We start from the raw sequence: 17008 nt of genomic DNA, 5'->3' as shown, positions 1-17008 counted from the left end.
TGAGGGGCACAACATTGGCCAGGCGTTTAATGGCATTTATGACGTACGAAACGAGTGGAGTGGCACAACATTGGCCAGGCGTTTAATGGCATTTATGACGTACGAAACGAGTGGAGTGGCACAACATTGGCCAGGCGTTTAATGACATTTATGACGTACGAAACGAGTGGAGTGGCACAACTTTGGCCTGGCGTGTGTGTGCGTTTTTCATCACCATGCTTGCGCTCGTGGGTGACCTGCATCACTTCGGGTTTTCCTCCCACATCAAATTGACACACCGTAACATAACTGAAATCGGGTTCAAAGTTACGTTTAACTCAGCCGTTGCCGTTACTGTGGTTTTTTACTGACAAGATAGTATTTAAAGTTTCAAAAAACTTTGAAAAAAAATTTTTTTCACTATACAAAAGGAATATAAAATAAGTTTAATAAATGAATAAATAACATTCATGGTACCATACACAAGTATATGAAATACATTCTCTCACTGAATAAAGAATCATGGTGTTGAATTGCTGAGTGCGGCATTAAACAACAAAACAACAACAACAACAACATGGTGTTAATGTCTCATTCATCCAAGCAATTCGGGTTGCAATCTACATCTGGGCGACTGGAGCAAATTACATCCGGCTGAGGGTGTTAAATAAACACCGTGAAACACCAATAACATTCTCACATTCTTCAACAGTTGCTAGAAGGATGACTTTGTGAATGTGTTTGTTTGTTTGTTTGCTTGTTGTTTAACACCGCACTCGGCAATATTCCAGCGGTCTGTAAATAATCGAGCCTGGACCAGACAATCCAGTGATTTACATCATGAGCATCGATCCACGCAATTGGGATCGACGACTTGCATCAAGCAAGTCAGCGAGCCTGGCCACCCTGACCACCAAAACTGTGATATAATCCTGTTATCGACGATACCCTATTTTCACATCACATCATAGTTCCAGGCAGATAGACTGGCATCGCGATAACGTCCAGTGTCAGAGATGGTGTTCGTAATGAAAGGAAATTCCTTCGTGGAAATTGTAAGTACGGCATATTAGAAGTTCTGATATCTAGTCAAAACATTTCATTTCTCACATGAGATTCCTCAAATAATAAATCCCCATCGCCAAAAGTTTTTACAAGAATGGGTGTACATCAAACGTACACCTCATCATTCTGCACGATCGTTCAGACAACCCGCTGCATCCTCCTTGAAGTCCCCGCATGTCTCAATCCGGCACTGGACGCTCGTCTTAAAACAATATGTAATTGCTGTTTTGTTCATTAGTTTCATTAATCATCGTCGCCATTATCCTCGTCATTGTCATCGTCATTATCATCGTGGTCGTCGCCATCGTCGCCATCGTCATCATTGCTTGCACTTTGAACTTGCCTTAGTGGTATGTCGTTTAGCACGACATAAGGGTCCTTACTGTGATGATTATTATTTATTTGTGAAGAAGGGACTGAATACAAATTCACACTGGGATCCCGTTATTTCAGCGATGGATGTTTCCACAGTTACAAGAAACACCTTCTGCAGACACTTGGGTTTATAGTGAGCAATGGCTTCCACGGCGGCCTGCGCAGCTTCCTGGGGCTTCGCACCACCACGACCTGGAAACATTACCAGACAATAGACATTGCTTTAAAACTGAAGCTTCAAGACAGGATTGTCAGCATTACAGACGGACCCACATGTCAACACTAACATATACACCGCTAGTGTCATTACGCACATGACGACGTGATGTCCCTCACAACATGTATACAGCACTATAGTCTTAACGCACAGATCGACATGATGTCCCACATTCAACATTTATCCAGCACTAGTGTTATTACTCACGATTTGGCATGATGTCCCACACAGCATAACCATTAAACCACACTGGTGTCTTTATAACAGATGCACATGATGTTACACACAGCATAACTATTAAACCACACTGGTGTCTTTATAAACAGATGCACATGATGTTACACACAGCATAACTATTAAACCACACTGGTGTCTTTATAAACAGATGCACATAATGTTACACACAGCATAACTATCAAACCACACTGGTGTCTCTATAAACAGATGCACATAATGTTACACACAGCATAACTATTAAACCACACTGGTGTCTTTATAAACAGATGCACATGATGTCCCACACAGCATAACTATTAAACCACACTGGTGTCTCTATAAACAGATGCACATGATGTTACACACAGCACTACTATTAAACCACACTGGTGTCTTTATAAACAGATGCACAGGATGTTACACACAGCATAACTATTTAACCACACTGGTGTCTTTATAAACAGACGCACATGATTTTACACACAGCATAACTATTAAACCACACTGGTGTCTCTATAAACAGATGCACATGATTTTACACACAGCATAACTATTAAACCACACTGGTGTCTCTATAAACAGATGCACATAATGTTACACACAGCATAACTATTAAACCACACTGGTGTCTTTATAAGCAGATGCACATGATGTTACACACAGCATAACTATTAAACCACAATATTGTCTTATAAACAGATGTACATGATGTTACACACAGCATAACTATTTAACCACACTGGTGTCTTTATAAACAGATGCACATGATGTTACAAACAGCATAACTATTAAACCACACTGGTGTCTTTATAAACAGATGCACATGATTTTACACACAGCATAACTATTAAACCACACTGGTGTCTTTATGAACAGATGCACATGATGTTACAAACAGCATAACTATTAAACCACACTGGTGTCTTTATAAACAGATTCACAGGATGTTCCAAACAGCATAACTATTTAACCACACTGGTGTCTTTATGAACAGATGCACATGATGTTACACACAGCATAACTATTAAACCACACTGGTGTCTTTATAAACAGATGCACAGGATGTTCCAAACAGCATAACTATTAAACCACACTGGTGTCTTTATGAACAGATGCACATGATGTTACACACAGCATAACTATTTAACCACACTGGTGTCTTTATAAACACATCAACATAATGTTACACACAGCATAACTATTAAACCACACTGGTGTCTTTATAAACAGATGCACATGATGTTCCACACAGCATAACTATTAAACCACACTGGTGTCTTTATAAACAGATGCACATGATGTTACACACAGCATAACTATTTAACCACACTGGTGTCTTTATAAACAGATGCACATGATGTTCCACACAGCATAACTATTTAACCACACTGGTGTCTTTATAAACAGATGCACATGATGTTCCACACAGCATAACTATTAAACCACACTGGTGTCTTTATGAACAGATGCACATGATGTTACACACAGCATAACTATTAAACCGCAATATTGTCTTATAAACAGATGTACATGATGTTCCAAACAGCATAACTATTAAACCACACTGGTGTCTTTATGAACAGATGCACAGGATGTTCCAAACAGCATAACTATTAAACCACACCGGTGTCTTTATAAACAGATGCACAGGATGTTCCAAACAGCATAACTATTAAACCACACTGGTGTCTTTATAAACAGATGCACAGGATGTTCCACACAGCATAACTATTAAACCACACTGGTGTCTTTATGAACAGATGCACAGGATGTTCCACACAGCATAACTATTAAACCACACTGGTGTCTTTATAAACAGATGCACATGATGTTACAAACGGCATAACTATTTAACCACACTGGTGTCTTTATAAACAGATGCTCATGATGTTACACACAGCATAACTATTAAACCACACTGGTGTCTTTATAAACAGATGCACATGATGTTACACACAGCATAACTATTTAACCACACTGGTGTCTTTATAAACAGATGCACATGATGTTCCACACAGCATAACTATTAAACCACACTGGTGTCTTTATAAACAGATGCACAGAATGTTCAAACAGCATAACTATTTAACCACACTGGTGTCTTTATAAACAGATGCTCATGATGTTACACACAGCATAACTATTAAACCACACTGGTGTCTTTATAAACAGATACACATTGAGTTCCACACAGCATAACCATTTATCCACACTGGTGTCTTTATAAACAGATGCACATGATGTTCCAAACAGCATAACTATTAAACCACACTGGTGTCTTTATAAACAGATGCACATGATGTCCCACACAGCATAACTATTAAACCACAATAGTGTCTTTATAAACAGATGCACATGATGTCCCACACAGCATAACTATCAAACCACACTTGTGTCTTTATAAACAGATGCCAAAAGAAACTTTACCATAGTTTGAAATCACCCTCGTTTAAAAATCACCAAAAATAATGCATGAAGTAAAATGTATTGAAAAGATCAAAATTTCAACGAAATCAACATTTAAAATGTCATACTGTATCCGATATAGCGTTTCAACGTAATGGACAAAGGGCACACATTGTCACTAAAATCGCTCAAGTTCAATGAGTGAGTGAGTGAGTTGGGTTTAACGCCGGTTTTAACATTATTACAGTTATATCACAGTGTGTCGGCTTAATGTGGGAGGAAAGACCTAAGTGATGCAGGTCTAAGACGTTTACCACTTCGGTGAAACCCACGAGCACTGGTATGGTGCTAACAAACCTTAAAACATAATCAGGGCGAACCGGGATTCGAACCCACAATCATAGGTTTCTGGCGTGCCCGAGGGACGCAACTCTGCACAGCGAATCGTGCGCCTTAGACGACTGGGCCACCCGTGCCCCGTTGATGACAGGTTGCATTAATAGCGTGTATTACCACCACCCCTGCTAAAAGTCACGCAAAAACTCTCCTCGCACAGAAAAACTCAGTCGTCTGACGACGTTACGTTGGATACGACGCCATTCTTCTTGGAGGGCCTGGATCAGTTCTTGGCGGTTGGCTGGAAGATGTAATAGTGTCGAACACGATGATCCATGACATCTCAGAGGTGTTCTATTGACCTTTTTCACACTTCGCTACTTCCAATTTGAAAGCGAGGCTTGGAGAGCAGAAGGTGAAGGCTGGATAGCACATGAAACACATGGAGACACGCAATTGGGACAAACTGTGACAATTTAACCATCCCGGTACATTTATCATAAGTATTGAACATTATTCTTATTCTTATCATTGACAAACTATATATTCTACTGTTATCTGGTCTCCTTACCGATATAAATTTGAGACTGGCCGTTCTGTTGTGATTTCAATTTAAAATATCCATGGCCACCTGGTAACTCCCAGTGCAGTTTATGGTAGCTGAACAGACTTAATATAAATGCTACTGAGATCTTGTAAAGAATACTTCATTGTTTACACACCATTAAGCCAAACTATTTATTGTTAGTTTAAATAACTTTGCGGATTGTGTTTGAAGTCGAAATATTGACCTTTTGACCATATCTAGATATATGTAAGAAAATAACTAAATTGATATGTTGATATAATGTATCAAATTATAACCTACTGAGAATTTACAGTCGTAACAAATTAGAATTTTACATCAGTTGCGTATTTGATGTAAATTGTAATGGACTCAAATGCATTCCAATTAAAATATTAGACCTCTAGATCTACGTGTGCTGTTGTGATTGTGAACAGTTGTTATTTTGATTGTCAATATTGACAGATTAGATAGCATGAGGTGTAATATTTCAAATGAATTATTACATAAAGGGTGTGTAAATATTTGAAGTAAAGTAAAGTTTGATCTGCAATTTTGTAAACAATATTTCTACCAAAATGATATTTACTTTACTGTACCAAATTAATCATATCATGAAATGAACAAAAACCCAACTAATTAATGGCCAGCAAATGTTCAATCTAAATGTGATCTTTATATAATTTACAGAAACAGATAACTCTTTAACAGTCTGTATTCAAATATTTCAAATGCATAAATTGATATTGACATTACTATAAACTTAAAGTATAAACAGAATTATTTTTAATTCCCATGCGTATTGCAATCATAACTCACTTATTCCCTTTGTTTAATTGTGAAACCCATCTGGTTTTATGTCCACAAACATGTTTTGAAACTTTTCAAACAAAATAATTTCTTTTGTGCAAGCAATTGCCATGTATTATTGATTATTAATCATATCAATTTATATGTAAGAAGATAGTTGTGCTTACTGTGTCATTTTGCAATAATTATACTCGGACCCCATGGTACCGCGGCATTCATCGTATCGCGGCATTTGTGATTTCCGGTAGTTCACGAGGGACACGCCTCTTAGCAGCTGTCTTTTAATGCTAATCAGTAACCAGGAAGTGCACACTTCGTAAACAGTTTCAATTTCCTCGGAATGTTCCGTCTGCTGTAAGTAAGGAGTTATTAATGCGTTGATACATATTTCTGGCATCTTTTGTAATATTGCCTTACCCCCATCTACAATGGCCAACGATATAACCCGCAATTCCCCAAGTAAACTTTCTCTATCGACCTGAACTACATCATCTGCATATTCATGGCGACTAAAAAGGTAACGGAAGTTACGTAGTCCGCACATTTTCTCCCGCTCTGTGTCCAGAATCTATTGGGAGATCATAAGGGCCATAATGCCAAACTTAGAAATACGTTCTTCACTAGTAGCCAAAGATAAATACATACTTTGGGCATACTAGGAGTGTTTTTTTATATATTTATTGTTAACGTTTAACATTTTTCCATTATGTGACAAATTATTGTCATCCAATTTTTTTTTATAAACGATCTTAGAATATCATTTCTGATATTTTGTTTTTGATTTTTAAAATATTTTTCTCTTACTTTTCTGTAAACATGCATTGAATACCTTTTACAGATAACACATTTAGAATTTTACTTGTGCTGTCTTTGCACTTGTCTGGAAAAATCACTGATATCTGGCAAGATCATACTAAGTGGTTTGTAGAATTATGTCCTCTTTTTGTCCAATTCGGACCTCCATACACAACTTTTCTCTGTACCGCGATACGATGGAGTTCTCTCCCCTATCAAACTGAGCGCAAGGCCCGGGTTTTACTCGGAGCTACTAATGTAAATAATGAACTTTTATCAATAAAATATGCATTGTTTGATAACATGAATGATATCTGATACAGAGAACACGAATAAACATAAAGGTTAGTGAGTGCATTTTGTTCCGTACATGACAAGTACCGCGATACCCCGAGGTTGCAGGCTATAATATATTCTGATGATGTAATAGTTTACTATTGTTAACAATCTTAAGAACTTTAGTTTATTTCAATCAAGTCAAGTGGTGTGATAATTTTAATAATTTTTATAATTCAATCAAAACGAGAAATATAAAAATATATAAAAACATGGAAGAAATTTGTTTTCCTTGTCAAATAACGATGAGACATGTAGCATGAATTTATCTCATCTTGTGATCTGACAAAGTTAATATGTTCAAGTCAAGATATCAACTTTAGTAAACCACAAGAAGAGATAAACATTTCATTTGACAAAAAAGATTCAAGTCTTATATATTCTTTGTGATCTTCATGACCTTACTCAGAAAACCATAGTGTCAATGAGGCAGACTGACTGTAGGTGTGACAAAATGTGATATTTCACCTGATTTTAATCAAACTCTTATTTATTTCACTCTAGCGAAAGTATGTTTTCAGCATGGTTGGGCTAAACAAAGTATTTCATGATTAAATACATCCCGGTAATACAAATATTAAAACAAAAGGGAATTTCTGTGTGACATTGATATAAAGAGCTGAATTGAATTGATGCATCTGTTGTGTTTACTGTTTACACAGAATATACTGTTTGCGTTTTAGACATATCAGATGAATTGATGCCTTTAAGATTGTTCTAAAGTAGCATGTAATGTAACACACTGTGATTAATTTTCCTTAAATTTCTCTATTTCAGAAGAAAGTTGTTTTCTAAATAAGCAATATTTTGAGAGAAGGTGAATATGCATTGTTTATAAAACAATGTATGGAAGTAGAAATATTATTACAATATTATTGAATTATTCATTTCCAGCAAGTCAACACAATGAAGTACTAGTATCCGGTGATGGATGTCTGGAGGAGCTTTCTGCTGACAGTAACACACTGGTTACAATGTGCGTCCTGTCAAAGGACGAGGAAGTGAAAAGCCATATTCATTCAATCAACACATGTGCTTCCTGTCACACTTCACTTAAATAGGACGAGGAAGTGAAAAGCCTTATTCACTCATGAAACAAAATGGCCAATATTTATCAGACACGGAAAAAAGTACATTGTACCATTTGTTTACAAGCAAGAAAATTATTTTCTCCTGGAATTAAATTAGGTGCTTTTGACTGACAAAGACACCCGATCCATGTTAAGTTTTGTAAACTAATATTGTGAGAAATAAAGAAATGAAAATTTCGGTTTGTTTTTCTTTATTAAATATGAGAAATCCAGATTGTTCCATCAACATAATTGCACCGATACATATGTTTTATCTTGGCTTGATTTCCAATTGAAGTTGATTCCTTTTCATCTTTTGTTATTTTATCTTACTCATATCTGATCAAGACATTTTCAAACTATTCAGGATAAATGTATTAGTAGCTTCTTTTTGATATACAATTACCTATCATCATACAGGATTAGGTCAGGGTGTTCAAGAAGTTGGTGTTTGTATCAATTCTTATATTTCTTCAATTTCATGCATTATTTATATTTATCAATTTTAAGTTTCCTTTTAACTTATTTTCAACAGTTTACACATTATTACTTTTGTCGTGCACGGTGCAATCTCAATCGGTAAAATCGGTTAAATAAGTGATGTTTGAAGAACAAGTAAAGTATCATCTGTCATTGTACACACTGGATAGAGTTATCGCCCCTTCTGAATATTTATTTTGACACACGAGCTATTTTTTGAACTAATTTCATTTACATCATAATATGTTTAGATGAAAATCATAGCAGAAAAAGTGTTTTTTGTCAACTGGACTCATGGCAAAATGGCAGTGCGTTGTGCAGCAAACACCACTATGAAACGTGAAATAAACATGATCGACGATCTCGAGGTCGCCAAGCCAAGCATTGACTGAGCGAATTTGCAAAAGTACACTGACGTGTTTCATGTTATGCGGTTCATTTACGATACACAACTTCTGTCATTGAATGTACTGTCACATTGTACCCATATGCCGACGAGGTTATGATAAGACAATCTATTTCTGAAATACGTATCTCGAGATGCACCTTTCGATTCACATCCGAGATCCTGACAGCAAAATGCTAATTCCAGTGTATTACAGGCATATTTTAGTTGGACCTCAGGATTAAATGTGAAATATTTTCTGTATAAGATACAGAGGATACCATTTTTTGTTTGTTTGAAATGTCAATCAGTGAATTGCACAACATGCTGTCTGTTCCCTATCAGCTGATGCGACTCACACTGCATGGAGCTATGCTCTCCAAGCCTCGTTTTCGATCCAAGATGGCGAAAGTGTGAAAAAGGTCAATGGGGGCCATGTCTTGGGAGCGTGCAAGCCACGGCAACACGTTGAGTATGTTGGCTGTAAGAAAGTTCTGTAACGATTCGGGATGTATGGGCATAGCGTTGTCATGCTGATAAAGGACACCACGTGGCAGCTGTTGAAGAAATGGTAGGACAGCGGACGAAGAATGTCTCTCATGTAACGCAGAGCTGTCAAATGTCAGTTAATGACCAGTGGTGTTCTCTCTTGCCAACAAATTTATCCCCACAACATAACACGTTCTTTACCACACGGCACGACCTCCGGGCGGCAACGCGCCGCCGTTCGTTCACCCCTGTCTACCATCAGCTCTGAACAGATAAAACCGACTTTCATCAGTGAAGACGATCCTCTGCCTGTCACGTCGCTTCCAACGACGTACAGTCCGGGCCCATTTCAATCTCTGACTACGATGTCAATAACTGTCCTCAGTAATGTCTGTAGTAGCCTGGCCACTATCTGTCGACTAACCATATTAAGGCATTCGTTGCTGATGTCTCGGAGATGCAAAGTACGCAAGTGCCTGTCTTCACTGGGCGTAGTTACCCTTGGTCTGTTCTTGGCCTGTCTGATGTCTGCCTGGTCTGTCTCTAACGTTGCATCATGTTAGATACAGCAACACGGAAGCAACCAAACGTTCTTGCAATGTGGGCATTTCTGTGGTGTTTGTTTTGTTATCAGTGTGAGTGTCTGACATGCCGTCCGTATTATTTATATACCCTTATTGCACTTGTAGTTTCGGCTGCTGAAGAGGCACGTGTTTTTCACTTGTTCTCATTTTTTACACACGGAAATCGTGCCGTGGACATGTATCACTTACTGCATAGAGCATTGTTGTGTTTGGACGATGTGTTTTGAATTGATTAGTTTGAATTTTTGCAATTCCATTTTTAAAGCGGTAAAATTTCTTTTGGCCGTCAGTTCATGTACAACGCTACGGTCATTACATACCATAGAATAGGTATTCAGCAACCAATGCTTGCCGTTAAAGGCGACTATGTATGTCGTAAGAGGCGACTAACGGGATCGGGTGGTCAGGCTCGCTGACTTGGTTGATGCATGTCCCAATTCCGTGGATCGATGCCCATGACATCAATCACTTGATTGTCTGGTCCATACTCGTTTATTTACTGTACTGCTAATATCGGATTAGAATTATCAAATGAAGTACAGTAAACTACAGTTATAACGAAGTCAAAGGGACCACAAATTTAGTTCGTAATAACCGTAGTTCGTTATAAGCATATTTACATTATATATACAACAAATTGCCGGGACTAACAAATAAGTTTGTTACATCGGTCAGTTCGTTATAAGCGTGTTCGTTATAAACGTAGTTTGCTGTGTATAATAAGGGCATAAGGAGGTATAAGTAAGATAAGATTGAGTTCTGATCGGAAATACACTGTGAATGTATATATCGTGCCGTTCATAGTACATATAGTAACAACTGGTATTTCCACCTGTGTTTGAGAATTGGCCTCCACCTATATGTACAAAGAAAATTGACCCTATCAAGAAATGTGTGATGATCACTGAGATAAACTGTCGAGGCATGAGTCTCTTTTTATCTTGAGAATCTTTCCGCGACTGGATTCATGTTCGTAGCTGAGGAGAATTGGTCTAAATTGTTTATACAAAATTTGTTGTGCTATATGATTTCATCGGGGTGTAATTACAGGTGGATTTTAAACAATATATAGGCATGCTATTTAAGAAAGGTAGATAACAATGTGGTGGCAATCAGCGTTTGTTTCGTAACCGTTCATGTTTAGAATATTTGACGATTAGGTAAACTGGTCCTAAACTCGCCACTAAATTGTGTTAGAAATAGTCATGGTTTCAGCGAGCGATGTCGCACAGCCTTACGATTGCAACTTAGCGCTAAGGTTGACACAACGAATTGAGATCGAGCTGCGGTTGCTATGTGAAACGGGCATAACGACAGACTAAGGTAATCTTAAGTCTTACTTTACTGGTTAAGGTTAACATTAGCTAAGGTTGTTTTTATGTTATGAGGCCTCATGTGCAATAATTCCAAGAATAGTTCATATGATATACTGGCAAAAAACTGGGCCCTAGCCCCCTTGCCCCTCGCCACCCCCGACTTACTGTCACTATTCTTTGAAAAAACACGTTATTTAGACAATATTATGGATTGCAAAATAAGAAATCAATATAAGGATATTTCTTGATGTTATACACTGGACATGTATTCTCTCACACCAATGGCCAATAAGTACAGGATGTCTGATAGCCTTGGAACCTTTCTTCTAGCAGCATAAACCATAAGACGCTACCTCACCTGTACCAAGAAGAGGAACGGCCAGGACTTGCACGCCATACTTCTCGGCCTTCTTCATGATCGTCTTGTATAACCTCCTCATTTTCATCACCCACCTGTTGGTTTCGCCTGGACGTTTGACGATGGCGTGGAAGACAAATGTAAACGGCGATGGATTCAACAGGTGGGTGGTGTGAACTGACCACGACTTGAACCGTCTCGTTGTTCTCTTCTTTTCATTCCTTTTCTCTGCAAATTCCTTGGAACTCTTTTTAAGTGTCGTTGTCACCTGGCTCTCCCGATCCAGGTCCTGTTTCTCACTCGTCACAACTGCATCGGCTGGTAAGGCCATGACGTCACCGACGTACGTGACGACTTTAAGGCTGTAGGGGGTCACGTAGACCTGTTGGGTAGGTCTTGAACATGACGTCTGTCGGGGAGCTGCCATCATACTCACACCTACAATCCGGAACAGACACTGGGGTCACGTTCATTGTCTTCGTATGTCGAAATAAAACTATCACAGTATGACAAAGGAGAATAACAAAAAGGTGCATATAGTAAATATTTCAAGATCACACGACCAAATAGATGAAGGGCTCTTCCTATCATGCCATCACAAGCTATAGAACACATTGTTACTTGTTGCAGAACTTGGCGAAGAAAGATTTCATTTTAAATTCCAGCCCTTGTTCCGTTGTCTGGAAGGTCATGTCCCAAACCACGGGTACCCGTAAAGGGCAGGTAACTCTAAACACAGTTCACAGGCATGGCGATTGGTGAAAATAGGGGTGTCATAAAAGTTGAAAATTTAAACTTTGTCCAAAGTCTAGGAATGATAGAACAGTAGTAACAGTTCTAACAGTAAAACAGCGATTTGTATACCGCAAAATATATAAAATCATGTTTATCATTAGAAGTATTTTTTATTGATCTCCCTCCGCCATTTATAGATCTACCTGCGTTTAGTTTGTAAATGTAAGATGAAGGGCTAGTAGCCCAAGTCTTTATAAATATACTTCTGTTATGGTCAGTTCTATTCCTAAACTACTACTACTACTACTACTACTACTACTACTACAACTACAACTACTACTACTACTACTACTACAACTACTACTACTACTACTACAACTACAACTACTACTACTACTACTGCTGCTGCTGATGATGATGATGATGATGATGCTACAAATAGTTCTTCAAACAGTATGATGTATACTAATCAAGAAATGGTCAACAAGAACCATAGCACCGACCACACCGACCCACTGGGTTTATTTTTGCAGCTGTAAATGAAAAGATATCTAGCATTCATACACAAAATCTCAGTCCCATACACATACCCCTCAAGAATATCAAATGGCTGCTTTTGTGTCAACGAGCACCCACGAAGTCTATGGTTCACTTTCCTATCTAGAGGGATTGTCAATGTACTTACTCACCTGATAGCTGCTGATAGCTGTACCTCTGCCTCAACCAATGTCGACATTGTTTCGTGGGTCGATTGAAGTGTAAAATGTATGATGTTCTAGATGCAGTAGGCTTTGCTAGACCTGTCTAGTCATTTAAGTCAATATTATCAACCCCTTTTTTGACAAGCGCCGGGACCTATACGTTTGTGTTTATGTACTGTGACAACCAGTGGTTATCTGAGAATACAACGATAGACGATGACACACACACACATAAGGTACCTCCTTGTAGGAAATTTGTCAGCATTTTGAACTTTTATTTATGTTCATAAATAAAGGACGTAGTTCGTGTGTTACATTATGAAATAATAAAGTGGGTCATGAGCAATAGACTTGAACGTAGGGAACAGGACACGGATTAGAGTTATCTAGCACACATTGTCCTCTTCCTCTAACAAAGTGTGTGTATTATGATACAGAATATCTGACAAAATTAGAGAGCACGGGCGACATAGTAATCTATGGCGCCGCGATTCCTATATACTGTGACCTCCCTTCGCCGCACTAGGATATGCTGGACGTTGTTTCGAATCCAAGATTTGTCAACACAATACTCGTACGCGACGACGCCCTACGTCACGTTTGGTATTCTTTCCTACTGACAGCTGACACCCGCGACATCACTGACATCGTATTCAAGCGTTTAACCATGTTCACGCACTCACTGAGATAAATGATGAGGTGAGGTGAATGGGGTATAACGTCGCGTCCAAGATTATTGCACTTATATGGCGACGTGCATGCACGTGTGTGTGTGGCTGCTTGTACTAATCCAGACTGATGCCGAATGATAGTGCTTGCTCACTGAGATACCATTCCGCAGTTTAACATGAATACACCACTCAGACACAGTATACTGACTCCGAGCCGACCAGTCCTTGTTTTAGCCCCTTAATGCAGAGCGCGAGACAGGGTAACAACAAGTACCATATTTTAACGTCTTTTGGTACTAGTATATTCTGCCCGAAAATTGAATACACAGACTTACCTAAATTCCACCGTGTTTAAAAACGCTGTCAGGCTGTGATCTCGTAGACATCATTTTGAAAAGAAACTTGAGTGAACTCCCTCTGCACCTACTTCCTGGTCTTATCTGTCTGGGGGAAAAACATGATCTCACGTTGCAGAATAGATTGATAGCAATCTCCCTATGTATAGGCTACGCGTATGTAACATTTGATTGTTGTTTATTCGTTATGACGTGTCAGAGGTAGTCATGGAGCATTCCTTCCACGCGTTTCGTAATAAACAAACGAGGCTTACATGATCATGCTATTTTTAGTCTCACTGGTGACATTGGTCCATATTGAAGTTGTAACACCGGTGTCTTGTGCAGAAAGGGAATTTTATTGTGACTTGTCTCGCTCAGTGTGACCGCCTCCGTGGCCTAGTGGTAGAGCGTCCGCCCGGAGAGCGGAAGGTCCGGGGTTCGATCCCTGGCAGACTCATACCACAAGACGTTAAAAGATGGTACTTGTTGTTACCCTGTCTGGCGCTCGGCATTAAGGGTCTAAGCTACAAGCACACACACACACACACACACACGTGTATTGACGTCGCTATATAAGTGCAATAATCTTGGACGCAACGTTGAACCAAATTTCATCTCACCTCGCCTCGCTCAATATAGGGGGAAGCGTAATCCTGTGAGCACGGTTATAGTGGGGACAAACCAAGAATCATAAGTAGGTGATTGTGTGAGTCGGTATGTTTGTTTGTTGTTCAACGCCGCACTCAACTTTTTTTTCAGCTATGTGACGGCGGTCTGTAAATAAACGAGTATGGACCAGACAATCCAGTGATTGATATGAGCATCGATCTACGCAATTGGGATACGATGACATGCATCAACCAAGTCAGCGAGCCGGACCACCCAATCCCGTTAATCGCCTCTTACGACAAGCATAGTCGCCTTTTACGGCAAGCATGGGTTGATGAAGACCTATTCTAACCCGGATCTTCACGGGTCGATCAAGAAAATCCAAATCTATCACATTACTATCATATCATTGAGTAATAGAAAGAGATGTGATAACTTAAGAAGATATCCTGGGCAGGATTGTCATTTAATTATATTTCAAACGCATAGCTGGCATAGCTGGCATAGCTGGCATAAGGGGGCGACCAATTGATATTTTTGGGGTAGGGGGTTGGGGTGGGCGGTAGTGGTAGGTGTTGGGGGGCAGGGGTGGGCGGTAGCGGTAGGTGTTGGGGGGCTGGGGTGGGCGGTAGTGGTAGGGGGCTGGGGTGGGCGGTAGTAATAGGTGTTGGGGGGCTGGGGTGGGCGGTAGGGGTAGGGGGTTGGGATGGGCGGTAGGGGTAGGGGGTAGGGGGTTGGGGTAGGGGGCGTGGGTGGGCGGTAGTGGTAGGGGGTTGGGGTGGGCGGTAGTGGTAGGGGGTTGGGGTGGGCGGTATGGGTAGGGGTTTGGGGCTGGGGTGGGTGGTAGGGCGGTAGTGGTAGGGGGCTGGGGTGGGCGGTAGGGGAAGGGGGGCTAGGGTGGGCGGTAGTGGTAGGGGGCTGGGGTGGGCCTTAGTGGTAGGGGGCTGCGGTGGGCGGTAGGGGTAGGGGTAGGGGGCTGGGGTGGGCGGTAGTGGTAGGGGGCTTGGGTGGGCGGTAGGGGTAGGGGTAGGGGGCTGGGGTGGGCGGTAGGAGTAGGGGGCTGGGGTTGGCGGTAGTGGTAGGGGTAGGGGGCTGGGGTGGGCGGTAGTGGTAGGGGGCTTGGGTGGGCGGTAGGGGTAGGGGTAGGGGGCTGGGGTGGGCGGTAGTGGTAGGGGGCTTGGGTGGGCGGTAGGGGTAGGGGGCTGGGGTGGGCGGTAGGAGTAGGGGGCTGGGGTTGGCGGTAGTGGTAGGGGGCTGGGGTGGGCGGTAGGGGTAGGGGGCTGGGGTTGGCGGTAGTGGTAGGGGGCTGGGGTGGGCGGTAGGGGTAGGGGGCTGGGGTGGGCGGTAGTGGGATTGATGCTCATGATGTCAATCACTGGATTGGCTGGTCCAGACTCGATTATTTACAGACCGCCGTCATATAGCTGGAATACTGGATATGTTAACTTTTTTTTCCATAAATCAGAGCATGAAATGTAAAACGAAGGTTGAGCATATATAAACAGCTGATCCATCTCAACTCCACAATCAGACATGAGGTATAATTGTATTGTATCGTTAACGGTCCCAGACTAGCCATGTGTTTATCAATCAGACTTTATATTCAATTCAGTGGTTTTGGTACCGGTTGCTGGAAAGAATGTGCGAGTTACCTGTTGTGTAAATACAATACGCCAACGCCAGAGAATATTCAGTCTCGATTATCTGCCGAAACAGATTCCATTGGGCGTCATAGACAAAAGAGAGGCGACAATGGATCGCTGAAAATCAGTGATGATGCCTGGTGGTCGCGAAAAGTTTGGAGCAACCGCTGACACCCACCACTCACGCAGTTTGCAACAGTCTGCCTGGCAGTAGTTAACGCTGGTAGGTGACGTTGGCGCGAGTGAGAAAGGGCGATAACCATGTAATGACGTTACACGTCGAGGACCTCCGTTTCTTGGGCGATTATGCGCACCAGGCTATGCATTACCTCGTGCGGTGACCCTCGTGTTGTCGTCATAGCAGCTTCAATCATGCCCAATGCTCGATGACGATCGTTTATGCCTAATATGGGCATTGTGCATTCCGTGCCACTCAAGTGACGGACGTTTTCTGAAATGGGTACCTCCAACACCCAACGGTCCATGTTGCAAACTAAATTTGTAGATGTTGTACTTAGCACGTGTTCAG

The 17008-nt window shown here is 40.7% G+C and overlaps 2 protein-coding genes across 3 annotated transcripts; both read right to left on the bottom strand.

Annotated features, from left to right (window-relative positions):
- Window positions 1-867: 867 nt before the first annotated feature.
- On the bottom strand, window positions 868-14496 carry LOC124131665. 2 transcript variants are annotated; one of them, XM_046495095.2, is made up of 3 exons: window positions 14225-14496; window positions 11783-12220; window positions 868-1611 (listed from the first exon to the last, which is right to left on the bottom strand). In XM_046495095.2, exons 2-3 carry the CDS (start codon window positions 12210-12212, stop codon window positions 1439-1441), a joined length of 603 nt encoding a protein of 200 aa, XP_046351051.2. In that variant the 5' UTR covers window positions 12213-12220; window positions 14225-14496; the 3' UTR covers window positions 868-1438. The 2 variants fall into 2 exon arrangements, with proteins under 2 accessions (XP_046351051.2, XP_046351052.2); XM_046495096.2 differs by lacking the exon at window positions 14225-14496 and adding an exon at window positions 13207-13390.
- Window positions 14497-15306: 810 nt separating this feature from the next.
- LOC125384483 (vegetative cell wall protein gp1-like) lies at window positions 15307-16200 on the bottom strand. Its single transcript, XM_048403920.1, has one exon. The coding sequence runs from the start codon at window positions 16198-16200 to the stop codon at window positions 15307-15309; it is 894 nt and encodes a 297-aa protein (XP_048259877.1).
- Between the last annotated feature and the right edge of the window lie 808 nt (window positions 16201-17008).

This window comes from Haliotis rufescens, unplaced genomic scaffold, assembly GCF_023055435.1.
Source record: "Haliotis rufescens isolate VD_foot unplaced genomic scaffold, xgHalRufe1.0.p SCAF_1, whole genome shotgun sequence".
Taxonomy (NCBI): Eukaryota; Metazoa; Mollusca; class Gastropoda; order Lepetellida; family Haliotidae; genus Haliotis; species Haliotis rufescens.
The sequence above is the reverse complement of the archived record's forward strand: the minus strand, read 5'-3'. Positions and strand labels throughout refer to the sequence as shown.